At 44.4% G+C, this 16415-nt stretch overlaps 2 protein-coding genes across 2 annotated transcripts in view; one reads left to right on the top strand and one right to left on the bottom strand.

Moving 5' to 3' along the window:
- The window catches only part of REV3L (REV3 like, DNA directed polymerase zeta catalytic subunit), a 118085-nt gene extending 115769 nt beyond the window's left edge, over positions 1 to 2316 (top strand). Inside the window, exon 32 of the mRNA XM_048295958.1 lies at positions 1982 to 2316. Coding sequence (XP_048151915.1) covers positions 1982 to 2122 — 141 coding nt within the window. The 3' untranslated portion in view covers positions 2123 to 2316. The remainder of the gene's footprint in view (positions 1 to 1981) is intronic.
- A 1058-nt stretch (positions 2317 to 3374) lies between these two features.
- MFSD4B (major facilitator superfamily domain containing 4B) lies at positions 3375 to 16259 on the bottom strand. Its single transcript, XM_048295959.1, has 4 exons — positions 15921 to 16259; positions 15658 to 15826; positions 12918 to 13034; positions 3375 to 8552 (listed from the first exon to the last, which is right to left on the bottom strand). Exons 1-4 carry the CDS (start codon positions 16257 to 16259, stop codon positions 7312 to 7314), a joined length of 1866 nt encoding a protein of 621 aa, XP_048151916.1. The 3' UTR covers positions 3375 to 7311.
- Between the last annotated feature and the right edge of the window lie 156 nt (positions 16260 to 16415).

Below are 16415 nucleotides of genomic sequence, written 5' to 3'. Positions count from 1 at the left end.
TTCTTGTTACCTTTCCTCTCAATAGGAATTTTCCAAGCTGTTTTTTCCCCTTGAGCTAGAAGTCAATTAAGAGGGTAGCTGACTGTGCTCATGAATATATTACAGCAAAGCACAATGCCTCCCCTTGTGGAAACATATGCATACGCTCACCTGATTTTCATACTGTCATATTTTATAATTAATAAATATTTTAGTTTAAATTTATTTTTAGCACTAGCACATGAACCATTTTAAAGACTTGTCTGAATGTCAGGGATATAAATGTTCCTAAATCTAAGCATTGATTTGATAGGTTCTCCTAGGGTTGCTAAAAACCCACTGTAATTCACTTCTAAAATATGTCATTTCTAAGCTGTGGACTTCTTGCTGTATTTTGTAATATTTGCTCTTATCTGTGTTGGAAGTGGCAGTAAGGGAGGAGATGCGTGTTCTGCAGTTTGCTTGTGGTACTCTAAACCCTTTGCATTGCTCTTGTTCTGGAATAAATCAGAATTTAGCAGACTGGATCAGCTCCACAGAAGGATCAGTGAGTTTGATTAGAACATTCTCTTGTCCCTCCAACAATGCAACAACTCAGCAAGGCCTGGGATCCTCTTGGGACAGTGTCAATGTTTGATGCAGCTGTAAGAGCATCTTCTTATTTTAATATGAAGGCATATATATCCTTCACAGCTTAAATTTTTAGCTCTGTGAGATTACAAACATGCTGGAGCCAGCGGAAAACTGATATAACACTGAGCTGTACATTTTTTTAAACTGCACTCAAAAATTACGTGGTCTAGGTTAAAACCATAGACTTTTCCCCTCAACACAAACTGAACGTAGGACATGTCTCAAGTACCATTTAGTTTGGTCCCTAGCATTTAAACCAGCCACAGCCTCTTTCAGAAGAAGGTTGGGTAGATGTAGTTCTGAGATTACAAACCTGGAACCAGCTGTTTAAATCCTGTTCCTTCTGGTCACAGTTTCAGGCCAGAGGACTCGGGTATTCTCTGAGGTGCCACATGTGGGACTTGGCCAGGAGGGGCTGCACCTCTCCAGCTATTGTCTGTCTGAGTTTCTGGTCTGCAGGGATTTGGTGCTGATGCAGGCCTGGCATCAGCACGGAACGTGGAAAGAAGGAAAAGTAGTTGTAAAAGCAAAGGGATATAATGTGGGTTTGTTGATCAGGCTATGCAAATGATAGGATAAACTGTGTAACTTTTTAATGTTACAAAACACAGGTGTGGCTGGAAGCAAATTTCTAAGGTTTTGGAAAAACTGTTGGAGGTGGTAAATGCTGCAAAGGATAAAAATAAAATAGCAAAGCAGGAGCTGTTCCTTTTCTAAAGGTATCTGCCTTTGGAAAAACTGTGCCTGCTGCTGTTTTGTTCCATCAGGTATCTCACATTAAAGGTATTTTCAACCAGCATTAACAAGTAGTTCCTTGAACAAGGAGAGCAGTGCTACTTATGTGGCCTGTTCTTTGTTGAGATTGATTGATTAGGTGAAACTAATTAAAGCTTATCGTGAAACGAGTTATTTATTTAAAGTCCCTTTTCTCTGCAGAGAATAACTGCAGGATAGGAGTTTTGTCTTTTTTCACTAGGAAACTTTTATAGGGAGTAAGTTTATCACAAATAGAACACACTGCCCTGCTTAAATCCAGTCAATTTATTTACCTTATTTTTCAAGTTCAAGTAGGACTTAATTAGCAGGATTGAAACTCGAGCTGTAGTGTCCTGCTGTTGCTCTCTGTCCAGTTCAGTGGGCGATGCTGGCAGCCACCCACCAGCAGCCAAATGAGCTGTCTGGCAGCAGCCAAAGAGGCTGAAGCAGAGAAGGGAGCTGCTGTGGATCCCTCCATGTTGGGGAAAAGCTCTGTGCAGAAGGGCTGTGCCTGTTCTGCTGATACAATCTTGAGGATTTAGCAGTCCTTAGTGGTTTATGCCTCCCTTGTGTCATTTAAAATAATTGGTTTGTTTTTTCTCGTGTAATCCAGATATGCAAGAACTGCACAGGCTGCTTTGATCGGCAGATCCAGTGTGTCTCCCTCAACTGCCCAGTACTTTTCAAGCTCTCCAGAGTAAGCAGAGAACTGTCAAAGGCACCCTATCTCCGCCAGCTGCTTGACCAGTTTTAAATGATCTGTGTTACAGGATTCCAGGTGCTATTTTTTTTTTCTTCAGTGTTTACCACACTAAGACTATTGTGCATGGTGCTTTTTCAATTCTCACATAGGCCAGGATTTCCATTTTAGCTGTTGGGTTTATTATCTGAAGAACAAAGAACACTTATCATAACTAAATTTAAAAAAAAAAACCCACCCCATTTGTTGATCTATGAATAGCTCACTTTTTAAGATGTACAAATTTCTTCTTCCTTTCATGTTTCTAACATACTGTTTTATAATGCTGATGTTGAAATAGCTCTGTGTAACATCTTGTAAATCCATTTCAAAGTAGAAGTCAAGTTTACTTCCTGGAGGAAGGAGCACTGAAAACCTCTTGAAATGATAAAACCATTCGTGTGTGTTCTTGAACTGTCAGTATCAAGACGTGTTACTTATATATTATCCATTCACTTTATAATTTTGTCTGCGAAATATTTTGTAAATACACTTTTTTACTTTTCAAACAACTGAGTAAAATAATGTGCAATGACTTTTATACAGATAATTTTAAAGTTGGTTGGTATATCTCCTCCTAAGTTTTGCTTGATTCCAAGTAGATTGTTATTTTGATCAGACTGTGCAAGCAGTAGTACCATGTGTAGCATTTTGAAACATTATTTTCTAAAAATTGCTGTCTTGCTTTAGCTATTAATGGGGCATTGTGAGGAACTGTGCAAAGACATTTTTGTTACAAACCTGTGGGACTGTTGCAATACTTTAAATATAAAATTTTATTCCATTTTTGCTTGTTTTGTATAGACATTTCTATTGCTTCTAAATATGCTTAAAATATTTTCTTTCCTTATGTACTGTACAGTTAAATCTTATTTGCCACCATCTTGACAAAATGTGTATTTAGAATATTTGTATAACTGTATAAAATGGAAAAGGAATTATGTGGTCAGTGCATTGTTTTCTAAACTGGAAATCATTTTGTTTTAGAAGTTAATAATGGAAACCATATTAAAGTTGAATAAAATGATATGGTAAAAAAATTTATGGGGTCTTTTTTTAATATTTACCCTCAATTTGTTTCCCTTCTCTGGCACACACAGTAATGTAAAAACAAGACTGCTCAAATCAAAGTTAAGAATCCAGCTTAAACTTCTGGATCTAAAACATCAGTAGCAATTCTTGGAGGCCTTCCCCATACCAGAAGAGAAACATTTCCAGTTTTCCATTAGTCAAAACACGACTGAGTTTTAAATTTAAAAGTCCAGAGGAGTTTTGAAAAATAGAACAAAACTTTATTTACATCAAGGAACCTGAGTGCCTTCTCCAGATAAGAATTTATTACAGTCAAGACTCAAGTCAGTCTATTAAATGTCACATTATACAGTACAAGGTAAAATCCACACCAAGCAGAATAAAAATTATTAAATATATAAGAGAACATCCACAGATTGCGATACACTTGTATGCAAAGTAACTTAAAAGAAACAAACATCAAGGCATAAAACTTTGCCTGGTCTTGCATTCAAGCATTGGTCAGGTACAGAATAAAAGTGCAAATGCCGGGAGTGTGAGTGCTTGCAGTAGAGTCCAGCACTTGGCAGTGCCTCAGCATAAATGAAGTATTAAATGACAGCTGCAAGAGGTTACCTTTCACACTGAAGCAGAGTGCTCATCTTCAACCCATTCCTAGGTGGACAAAAAGAGGATTATCAAAGTCAGGTATCTAATCTATGGATTAAAGCTCTTGTCCTCAACAGAGAGATGGCTTTTCTAGCATAAGCAGGGCAAAACATTTAGTCCAAGTAATTTCAGTTAGGGGGTAAGGAACTTAAGCCTTCTCGGGATCTGTAACCTAAAATAGATCTGCACTGTAAACAGATCCTCGTTTCAGCTGTATTTGCCAAGAAGCAATTTACTTGGGAAGGAAATTTAAACTTGTGAAAACTAACATTCATTGTCTAAACCCAAGCCTTGAGGAACACCAAAAAAGCCTCGACCAGCAAGGGTGCCTAAAATTGCTGTGAGCTGGACTCATCATTGGAAATGTCCTAGATCTTGTTCTAAACTTTAATTGCTTCAGGCATTTCATTTTCAGTCAAGGGCAGCCCCTGGTATTAAAAGCAGGCTGGTTAGGGGATAAGGAGAACACTTTCTGTCAGTCTATCCCAGTTCAAGTTTAAGACCAGAACTAAGACACTGAAGGCTCCAAGGTCCTGTAAGATGAGTCTAAATTTAGATGTCATCCAGGCAAAGGTCTCCACCCATCAGTAGAAAGTGATTCTACACAGATAATGCTTCAACTTCCACTGTCTTACAGCCGCTGTTTTTTGGATCCTTTATTTGTGGGAAAAGGCTGCTCTTACCTTGGCATTCCAGCCTGCTGCTCCATTCCCACTACACAAGCCTCCTGCTTTTTAAGGAGGGGATGGGGATGAATTGAAGTTACACAGGAGTTAATCCAGGCAGTAAAAAAAAAAAAACAAAAAACTTTGTTTTGCGCAATATTCTTACATTTGCTGGAAAGACACTGGTCAGAAACACAAATAAGTGTGTGTATCTATGCAGTAGATAAGCGTCTAAGAGATTACAGCATATTTCCCAATGCAGCTTTGATTTCATTTTCTGGGGTTTTTTAGTATTTGATTATGCAAATGATGTAAACTAAACTGTCCATGTAAACTATCCCTGAGAACAGTCGTACTTGTAGGACATTCTGATCTGGAATTTCATCAAAAACTAGCATATGAACTGGGGGAGTTTAGAATCTTCTTGGTTGCCCAGTATCTTTCTTTAAATAATTTTCTTCTGGCAACATTATCTCAGGTATGGGGAAGCTTTCTTATAGCAATGTCAGCGCAGGTGAAGCTGGGGGGATTGCAGTTCCAGCAGTTTCCATATCTTTCATTGTGTGTCCTGCACCTTCTCCATCCCCCTCCACCAGTGGGATTTGTCCTCACCATCAGCTGACACCCCCTTATTTTGCAGCGTGCAGGAGGAAAAATGGGAAGAGGAAAAATGATGAAATGCAGGCTCCAGCTGCCTGCATTCCAGCCACTCCCTCTGCCTACCACACTGTTTGCTTCCATGTCAAATCAACTAAGCACACAGGGCCACACGGACTCACTCCTGTCACCTGTGCCTAGGCCAGGACTGGGCCTGGCATTTACAAGCCTTTACCATTTCCTGTAAGCAGAGAGAACCCTCGTGCCACAAGTGAAACAAGGCTTCATTTTAAAGTGCAGGTTCATGCATTGCACTGGAAAAAGATGCCACAGAAGAAATGTGGCAATAACACAGTGGCATTTAAGTGCCAGCAGCAGAGGGAGAGGGAGGCCCTGCAACATGGCAAGGTGCTAACAAAAAAATACACATTTTTCACCACAAGTTGATTCTGGCTTCTTACTAACTCCTCAGAAAGGAAAAAGCCATGCAAGCCTAGGTTGCACACTTGGAGGACAAGAGAGGGAACAGAAGCAGACCTGGAAATGCAGGGAACATCTAAGATTCTGTGCTATGTTACACCTAGAGCTCTTTTGTTACTAAATGAAACCTCTTAGTGAGAAAAATACTAATAAAAGTGCAAAGTTAAAAACCCCAAACAAGAGTAGATTCTGATCACACAGACTTAAAAAAATACTTAATAAATATGGAGTTCCAAGTTGACAAATGACAAGATTACTGTTCAGAGACGGATTTTGCCATTTGCTGCTGGTTTAGGTTTTGGTTTGGTTTTTTTTTTTTTTTTTTTTTTTTTGCTCTTACTAGGAGGGCTCCCTGGCATGGCTGTGCCTGCCCAGGGCTTCCTACTTAGCAGCAATAAACCTACACCTATAATCCATGGCTTCTCCGCTAGGAAGAGTCAGGCTCTATGCCATTCCCCAAAGAAATAAATAAAACCCAAATGTCACCAATCCAACTGACCAGTAGTCATACTGGAAAGGATTGTCTCACTGGTAATTCCCTCTCCTTCTCAGATCTTCATTGTAACACACTACCCTGTTAAATTCTTGGCACAAGAAGCCAGAGAATTTGCTACAACCTGAATTTAAACAACTGGCATAAAAATACCATATATTAAGCCATCTCTTTTACCTGTAGGGAGCCAGCAAGAAGGATGGAGAGGGACTTTTCACAAGAGCATGTAGTGATAGGAGAAGGGGGAATGGATTCAAACTGGAAGAGAGTAGGTTTAGATTAGATATCAAAAAAAAATTCTTTGCTCTGAGGGTGGTGAGGCACTGGAATAGGCTGCCCAGAGAAGCTGTGGATGCCCCATCCCTGGAAGTTTTCAGGGTCAGTCTGGATGGAGCTCTGAGCAACCTGGTCTAGTGGAAGGTATCCCTGCCATGCAGGGGGTTGGAACTGGATGATCTTTAAAAGTCCCTTCCAACCCAAACCATTCTAAGATTACATGGCAATTTATCATCTTCTGCATACATTTGTTGATTTCAGTGGTAGTGCCATAATTAAAATCACAAATACTTTATCTAGATTTGTTGCCACTGTTCAGTAGGTTGGAATTATGCATTTGAGCAGATAAACAATGACCCATTTTGTCCCCTTTCTCATAAACTGCTTTTAAATGACCCAAAGGCATGGTTTCACTCCTAAGAAGTAATTTCCAGTTTTTTCTTGTCTTTGTCTCAGAACCAGAAATTCATATAGTTTGCCAAAAGGTTATTCAATTTACAGCTGCTGGGCATCACCAGAAATTTTAACTGATCTCCTGATCACACACAATTTTCAAACACAGTAGAAACACTCCTCCTTTACAAGGTAAGAAAGTTCAGCATCACAGATAACAGATCTCTCTCCTCTCTCATGCAACCGTTTTGTGACAAAGGACCTCAGACCCGCACATTTCACCCACCCCCAAAAAAACTGAGTAGTCTGAGCAGTCCCCTTCTTTCCCAGTTACTACAGCAGCATCTCTTCCTTGGATGCATGCCTCATATTTAGAAAACATCTCTTACATTTTAACAGTTTTGGCATAGCCTATATATTTATCATGTTGCCTCATTCACATCACTGAGGACCTTCCCACTCCAAGACACATCCTTGCAGGCTGAAAATGAAAGAGGAGAGAAAGGGCTGGGCAAATGAACACGCTGAGCTCTGCACCACTTTGAAAGGATTCCTGAACCACTTGACAACAGCTACAATTCAATTGCATTTCCATTAAAAAAAAAAAAAAAGCTTTGACTCTATTCACTCTTCTCCCAGTCAACATTCCCATTTTGTCTTCCAGGGGAGCCACCAGCAACCACTGGAGAGTTGCCCAATACATCATCCAGATGGGGCTGGAGAGAGACTTCAGCTGGAGGGTCCCCTGGTATCTTATGGGAGGTGTCCATCAGAGAGTTTTTCAGTTTGTCATTCATTTCTATTACCTCAAAGTCTGCATTGTTCCACTCTCTTACATCCTCCTCATCCTCCTCATCCTCAGTAAGCCTCGAGTCTGACAACAAAGCTGCCCGGGTCTCGCTGTCACTCACTTCTTTCAAGTCATTCTCCTGGGGAACGTTGGCCAGTTTGTACATGATGGGGAAGAGCAGGACTGTCATTGCAGAAGTGACAAAGGCAGCGTACGTGACGACAGGAACGTGGTGGAACCTGCCTTGGAGATAGCCCACGGTGGCAGGAATGCACATCTCGCCCAGCGCCGCGCCCACCACGAACAGAGAGGCTGATTTCCCCTCAACGACCGTGTACTGCTCGATCCAGGCAATGCCGCTGGGGAAGACGGTGGCCATGGATGCTCCGTACATGGCAGTTCCCACCCACAGCAAGGCTCGGTAATGTGCAAAGAAGGCCAGGGCTGAAGAGGAGGCAGCAGAGCTTAAGAGACTAATCAGGATCATGGTGCCAGGATATAGGAAAGCAGCACCGAATATCGCCGCTCCTCTGCACACGGCAAATGCACCCCAGAAGACAGAATTCAAAGCAGCTGCTTCACTTTCTTTCATCTCAGCAAAGACCATTGCATAAGTAAATACATAAGAGCCATAAGTGACCTCTGCTCCCACATAGAACAAGAAGAATAAGAACAGGAGACCAACTAGAAGCCAGTGGTATTTGGCAAGCACTCTCTTCTGCGCAGAAGCCTTCAATTTGTCTTGAGCCGAGCTGCCCTTTGAATACAAAACAAAAAAGAAGATGGAAACGAAAAGAATGTATGTCCCTATGATAATATAGGACCACAAAAAATCTCCATCATGATGGTCTTTCAGTGCTGATGTAGTTGATGCAGCTGATGCTGTCACAGACTTCAGGACAGACTGGTTTGTCTTTTCGGCCCCTGGAAGTTTTTCAGATTCAGAGCCCCCCAAGGCCATTTTAGCCAGGATTGGAGCAGCAAATGCACCAGCAGCAAAACTGAAGTGCAAAGCCTGCAAGTGTGGCCCAGCCTCTGATCCCCAGGTATTCAGTGCCACTACATTGCCACCTGCAGATCAGAGAGAGAAAGATTCATTTTAGTCCAAGACCAGATATTGTTTAAAAGAAAAAAAAAAAACCAAAACAACAAACCAAACCATAACATATATTACTAATTCAATGTACAATAATGCCAGGTTTAGCAAATACAATGTGCAAAACAGCAGTTAACTGAAATTCTGCCTTAAATCCATGTGATTACTTGAGCTTCAGGAGGGTATTCACAGCAGTCAAAACAGAGTCACGCAGCAGCTTAATCCAGCAGCAATGGCCACACATAACTGTGCCAGGGGAGGTTTAGATGGGGTATTAGGAAAAATTTCTTCATGGAAGAGGGTTGTCAAGCATTAGAACAGGCTGCCCGAGGAAGTGGGTATGCTACCATCCCTACAGGTATTTAAAACGCACGTGGATGTGGCATTAGGGATGTGGTTTAGGGGTGGCCTCAGCAGTGCTGGGTTAAGGGCTAGACTCCGTGACCGTAAGAGTCTTTTCCATCCTAGTTGACCCTATGATTCTATGGTTCTAATTACCATATTTGACAGGTTTGCAGCATTTATCAGCATTTTTTAAAGGGAAGTTTAACTGTTTCTCATTTTTCTAAGTATCAAAAGCAACAACACCCAGTGCTAAGAATCAGAAGCCTCATTAAACAACGTCCCAGGAAAAATAACAAAGCACTTGCTTCTGATGGGCTGGGCCCACCCCAACTGCATTCAAATGACTTTCCAGAAGCAGAAGGGTTTACATCAATACCGCTGCAAACACCAAACTACACCACCATTAGATCAACGATAATGATAGGAGTAAAATCTCAGGGAGGTGCTGTGGTAGTTCAACAGTTTGGAAAAACTTCTGTGACCGGCACAGAGCCTGTGGTTGATGGACAGGTCGTCACATCAGTTAAATAAGCTGGTAACACCTCCGTGATGTGAGGGGTTTTGCAGCAGCAGGGAGCTGGCAGAAGGGGTTTTACCCCTCACATGCCGACACAAAGAAGCCCGGAGGTCAATGCTGAAACCCCTCTGGAAGGCGGCACTCAGAGCCCAGCACACAATGAAAAAGGGGCAGAGCTCCTCACCCAAAGGGGCTGCATCCTTCTGTCGCTGTTCTGCAGGCACGCAGGGAAGGCAAAGAAGTAAAGAGAGGGGACTCTCCGTATGTGTTCCACACAGGTTTATTCCCGTGGAACGACAGGGAGGAAGAGGCCGATTGGTGGGAGGGTCCAGGGATCTTAAACTGGGTACAGAATAGGCAGGGAAAGGGATCTCAGCCAATGGGATAGAGACAAGCAGGTGGGGTTGACAGGAAGGGAACCAATGGGAACAACACAAAGGAGGGACTCAGGGAAGGATCCAATGGGGCGTCGAGGAACAAAGAACTTTCTAGAGCTAATACATATTAAAGAAGATCAATTAATATACATAACTTCATACATAAAAGAGGGAGGGGAAAGCATTAACCAATCAGGGGAAAACATGCAAAAGGAAGAACAAGGGATTCATGGATTCTCACCATGAGGGAAAGTTACATGCTAAATTTGCATTGCTGACCACCACAGCTGGTTGTGAGTTCTCCTCAGGAGACGGAGTGGCTGGAGCCACTTGCACTGCCACAGTGATACACACATTTAAAGAAGGAGGAAATGCGAGAAGTGCCTTTCGTTTCTGCTCCTCTGCCGAGGGGTGGCGAGGCGGGGAGCCCCGGGGCCCGTCCTGGCATGGCAGCGTGGGGCCAAGCCGCCAGGAGAAACCACCCGGAGCTGCAAAGCAGCTGTGAGCAATCCAGAGCAGCCGAGAGCAGCCCGAACAAGATCAACTTCTCAGCTGCAGCTTAACAGATACACCAACTTCCTTCCAAGTCAGAGAGAAGGGAAAAGTGAGATCACGTTGAGAAGAGGCCAACACGGCGGTGCCACGCTCAGTGGGGGAAGGGAGAGGGGGCGCTCCCAGCGCTGGAGCTGAAGTTCTCCTTGCAAGCCGTGGTGAGGACTATAATAGAGCAATTTGTTTTATCCCTGTAGTTCATGAGATGAGGTACATGGGGGGATGCAGAAATCCACGCGCAGCTCGTGAAAAAAGTGCTCATGCCAGAGCTCACAGACGTTGTGAAAGGCTTTTAGAGATTGAAGAAGAAAGCCTTTGCTTTCAGGCTGGAGCTCATCCTTAAAAGACCAAACCCCCACGACTCCTATGACCCATGAGGGCGGTGTGGGAAGACTGCAGGATTCATGGGAGAGAGATTTTTCACTGCAGCAGATTCGGGCGGACTGTTGTCGTGAGGTTTTGAAACCACGCTAGAGAAGTTTACAGGGAACTATATTCTGTGGGAAGAATCCCACAGCACAGCAGGAGAAACTCTTTTCCTTAAACATAAAAAAAGACTCTTAAGAAGTGAAACACTGACCAAAACCCCATGTTTGTTTCCCTTGCATGGTTTAGTGGAAAGAGGGAGGTATTGGAAGAGAAAGGTGTTCTGAAAGTTTGCTTTGGTTTCTCATTATTCTTTTTACTTTTAATTCTGCTAGTAATAAATCTTCTTTATACTGTTAAGTCTGAGCCTGTTTTGCCTTGAAGTTTTTTCCATTTTCCTCAATAATCCTCATAAAAATGAAGTTCCGATTTCCCCTTCTCTGCTTAACTATAGCAGAGGCAAATAGATTTTGTGGTGCTGGTGCCTAACCAGTGTCAAACCACCACAGGTGTTTTGAAGTAGTCCCTCAGAAGAACGCAGGAAAACAAAACAGCAGTGACATTCCTGTGCTGCAGTACAGCAGCCCTTGTCACTCAGCACTCTTCCAAATCAATTCAGCTTTGGTTTACTGTCTTGCTCAGAGTTTCTTCTGCTGCTCCTGCTCGGGCTGGGAAGTCTCCCTGCCTCTGAGGTCTGATCCAAGCAGTACACCCACTGAAGGTATTTTTACCATTAGCTGACAAGATTTTCCCATACAAAGAATTTTTAAACCAAGTGCCATGCAAAACCATCTCTTCACTACTGGATCCTGTGCCATGCTCTTTTACATCTTAGCAGAGCTCCCTCAAACCCCACAGAATTAAGGCAGACAATTCACATATGCAGCCAACATTCCTCTGTGTTGCCAACCAGCCAAGCCACCACAGCCAGGCCTTGGCTGGGATGCTTCCAGAGCTGTTTGGGTGGCTAAGCTAACACATGAGTCAGCTCTTTCTCAGAAATAACCCTGCCCTGAAGGTGATCAACCAGCTCCAGTAGTATCTTGCTGGTTAGTAAGCAACCACAGGCTCCTGCAGTAGGGCAGCAGTCAGCACACACTGCTGGGATCTCGAGAGAGAGGCGCCAGGAGTGGCTGCCTGGGATTGCTTCACCATCACGTGCTACAGCAACGCCAGAACACTCTGCTCACTGATGTACTTTTGGGCATTTCCTAATCTCCGTGTGCAAGTATGCCAGCGTTTCCCAGGTGTCTTAAGCGTGCCCAAATCCCTTGCTGTGGCCTTGCTTCCCGATGCAAAGTGCCTGCTAAAGGCAGCCATCCGTAAACCACCTTTTCTAAGCTGTGCCCAGGGGACTCATTTCTGTGGGAGTTCATTTTTCATACCCCCAGTGTAACTGACCTTTACCTTTCTGACCACACCTGTAGACATTTTCTCTGCAACTTCACCAACACATCTCAGGATCATAGAATCATTTAGGTTGGAAAAGACCTCTGAGATCATCTTCCTCCAATAATAAGCCTCTGCTAAGAAACTGGGTTTGAACAGCTTTCCAGCAAAAGTGCTGGGTTTGGGGGGTTTTTTTGCCCAGGCCATTTGCAGTATGCACATGCCACAGAACTACAATCTGGGGGACAGAATGGATTTGTATTCCCAGCCACCTAAGCATGGCTGGCCAAAGGTGGAAAACATCCCTTAATTCAGGGAGATGGGTGCCATGGTGCTGTGAATCCCCAGCTGCTGCTGAGCCAGCTGTAGGTGGACAATTCTTCCAACAGCAGCTCTAAGAATCCCTCTCTCAAACACCAGGGCTTTGCTCAGGACTTAGGCCCAGCTAATGCTAATGAATATCCTGACCAGCTTCCTGTAGATGAGTAATTTAAAGAAAACACTGCTTAAAGAGAATAGGGCACTTCCTCTCTGCTTGTAATGACCCACTGAAATGCAAATTGATCTTGTGAAGCAAGACATACCCACTCCCCAATCCCTTAAAGGGAGGCCTGTCATACCCACACAAACACTGGAAGCCTCAGGACCAGATTAATCCAAGAATCACAGCCAGGTGAAACAGCTCCCCTCTTTTAATTCAGGATGTATCACAAGAAAAACCAGCAACTGTTTTGGTATGCTTGAAGTTTCCAATTATTTTAGTGAAAGAACAGTCAGACCACAGGGTCCCTTACCTGTGTCCAGAATTCCCATGGAACCTCCAATAACTGACATCAAGATTGTTAATAGCAGGGATTCCTTACACCAGGGTATCCCATAAAGACCAACTGTTGTTGCAAGCATGGATAATGCTGGAAAGGTTAAAAAACAAAACAAATAACTCACATACTACAGTTTCCAGAAGACCAAGAAATACAAATAAATTCATGATTATTGAAGTTACAAATAATCCTAATAAGTGATGCAATTTAAGTATCTCAATCCATGGTTAGCAGTAGCAGCTAGAAAGTTCAACAGATCATTTTTCATTTGGAAAAAAAAGGAATTTCATCAAGATATAAGCCCTGCATGACAAACCTGTTTGGCTAAAGCAAAGGGAGCAGCAGCTCCTGCTAGGACATTAAGAAGTCTTCTGGAAATTTCTGCTTTAGAAATGTGACTTCACTACAAAACCAGTAAAACATGGGTTGAAACAGTATCAAGTCTGTCCTCTGAGAACTGCACAACATTTAATTTGGCTCTATTTTTAAAAGAACCCAAATCATTAAGCTCTTAAAATATTATAAAGTAAATGTACCTTGTCCACAAGTGACCTCCATATAAAGATGCTGACTTTCATTTATAGTCTGTTCTCACATGAGGGGTGTATTCCAATGGATCTCTGGAGTTCTAGACAGAACTACAAAATTTCTCATAATAAATTTAGCAGCAATTCATTAACTGTATTAGTTAGCTACACTGACAACAGGGCATTTCAAAAAATATTTTTTAGCAGATGGAAATTGCTTCTATTACCATTTGGGAGGAAATTCAGCAGTTCAATTCTGTGCTTATAATTACCTCCATTTAAAAATTACCTGCAATTAATATCTTGAACAGACAGTATTAGGTTATTAGAAAGCTTGTTCAGCTGTCTGTATTATTTTTCAAATTAATGCATGATCACAGATGCAGCAGACCCATAAAAGCTCAATAGGGGCTGATGTAATTAAGAATTTAGGTTAATTCCAAACAAAACCAGCAATGTCCAGAACCCAAAAGTCCTAGCAAGATACTTGGCATACAAGCCTCAAAACATTTCTGAAGGTGTGTGTGCTGAGCTGTGTGAAGAAAACGCTAGAGATGGGGTGTATTAAGTACAGCTCCTCAAGTGCCCCATTGAGACCTAGAAAGTAACTTCTCAGCAAATGCTCAGTTGTCCACTTCAGCTCCACACCTGAAGATTGGCACTTAAAAGTTTCCTTGACAAAGACAGATGATGTTTTTCAATTTTTCCTCAGTATAGAGTTTTTCTTTGTAGCAGAGTTCCAGCAGTTGAGACATGGGAGGTAAAACTATACAAGCCAAAATCTCGTACAGGCAGCACCCAGATGATAAAAATGAGAACAGGTTCAGTGGTTCAAACTGTGGTCTTGCCATAAGCACTACCAAATTGGAAAGAATTAGGAGATCCATCATTTCCCTAGCATTGTTCACAGCTATCCTCAGGGAAAGAAGGAAATACTAAACTATTTCAAGTTAACGTGCACTTCCACAGGTGTGTACTGATTCCTTTACAGAAGGTAAAGTCTCAAATGTGAGACACAGGCAACTCTGACCTTGTCAGTTGCACAAGGAGGAGGCTAAAGGAAACCCACTCTGCAGGTGTTCTGGAGCAAATTACAGAGGGGAGACTGGGTACAGGTATCTTAGAACAGTGGAAAATGGGAACTTCTCATCTTCTCTGGACTGACCATGTGATTATAGCACGGTCCTTAAGGGAGGCACAGTTCCCTGAACAAAGGAGGAAAAAAAGAGCAAGCCCTGGTATATGTTTTAATCCCTAATTTAGAGCACAAAGGCACTTGAAAGGGCTTCTGCTGTTTTAGGTGTGTTCTGAGAATCTCTGCGGGAATGAGACACTAACACAACTCTAAAAGGAGCCCCTCCTTTCTGGATGTTGAGTTTGGCTTCTGGCACCCTGGTGGCTGAGCAGCCCCGCTCTGCCTGGACAAAGCTGGTCCTGTGCTCCTACAGGAGCAAGTTTCCATAAGTCCAGAAAACTGTAAAGATCATCAACTGTGGTTCCTACAGTTTAAATGTTCTCACCATTACAGACAGTAATTAATGTTTCCCACTTTAAATAAGTTAAAATTTGGCTAAGACTCTCCAGTCAAAATCCACAGACTTTTGTCCAGTACACGAAGATGATCGTGACTGATGAGTGTTAAGTAAGGGAAGGGTTTGAGAAAGCTCCCCCCATAGAAATGCGGCTCAGCGTGGCTGCTGGAAGTTTCTGCTGCACACACGACAGCCCAAACACATCTTCCTGTTTCACGTTTTGTAGAGTGTCACTACAGAAGCCTGTATGTTCCAAGAGTGCCTACACTATGCACATTACTCAATACAAACGAAAAAGAGTCCAGTTGTCCAGTGCAAGGCAAAGGCAGCCGTAGGTCAATCCATGCAGATTTTGTCAGTTCAATCCCGTTCCCGCTGCTGGTGTGCCCGGCGGGCCCGGGCTCTTGGCAGCGGTGCCGCGCAGCAGCAGCGCCCGGCGCCCGCGGTGTCGGGAATCGGACCGGGCGGAACATGGCGGCAGCGAGCGGCACCGCATCCGCGGGGATCTGGGGGGAGCAGCACCACAGCCCACGGGCCCTCCCGTTCCCAGGGCTCGGCACCGCTCCGTAAAGGTGACACATCTCGCTCTGGGGCTGCTATCCCTGGGGAGAAGCCCAAGTTGCCCCGGACAGTGTCCGGCGGGGCAGCACTCACCGAGCAGCAGAGTGGCGTTCATGCAGTCGAAGAGCACCCCGCCGAGCACCGACCCACCCAGGTAGCCCAGGGACCGGCCCACGAAGATGTAGTAGATGTCGCTGACGTTCTTGCGGACATTGGCGGCCAGGTTGGGGAAGGTGGGACCCAGCACCGCGATGCTCATCCCCTGCAGGGCAGAGTGCGGAGTCACCTCGCCCGTCCCAGGGAAGGGTCCGCACCGCCCCCCGCAGCCCCCGGACCGCCCTCGCTCATTCACTCACCAGCCCCAGGAAGGAGGCGCAGAGCACCCCGGTGATGCACCAGCGCAGCGCGGCCCCGTCCGCGCCTCGCCCGCAGCGCCAGCCGCCGCCCCCGGCCGCCCCCTCGGCCTCGGCCTCATCCGGCTCGATGAAGCGGACATGCAGCTCCCGCTCGGCCTCGGCCATGGCTCCCGCCGCCGGGGAGCGCGGCCCCGCCCCGCGCACGGCGCTGGGAGGAGCGGGCGGAGGATCGGGAAGAGGAGCGGGAGGAGCGCCGGGCTCGGCCCCGGGGGACGACACCGCCTCCCCCTCCGCCGAGGGCTCCTCTTGGGAACGGGGCTCGGCGCTGGGGAGCGACATGCCCAGGGCCGCTGGCACTCCACACCGCTGCAAGCCTGTGCCACAGTGCCTGGAGAAGTGCCTTTATAAACCAGCATTTATTACTTTATTTTTAATCTGTGTTATCATTCAAACTGCACTCGACCTTTCAGACAACCGATCATAAAAAATCTTTGT

This window comes from Corvus hawaiiensis, chromosome 3 (assembly GCF_020740725.1).
Source record: "Corvus hawaiiensis isolate bCorHaw1 chromosome 3, bCorHaw1.pri.cur, whole genome shotgun sequence".
Classification (NCBI taxonomy): domain Eukaryota; kingdom Metazoa; phylum Chordata; class Aves; order Passeriformes; family Corvidae; genus Corvus; species Corvus hawaiiensis.
The sequence above is the reverse complement of the archived record's forward strand: the minus strand, read 5'-3'. Positions and strand labels throughout refer to the sequence as shown.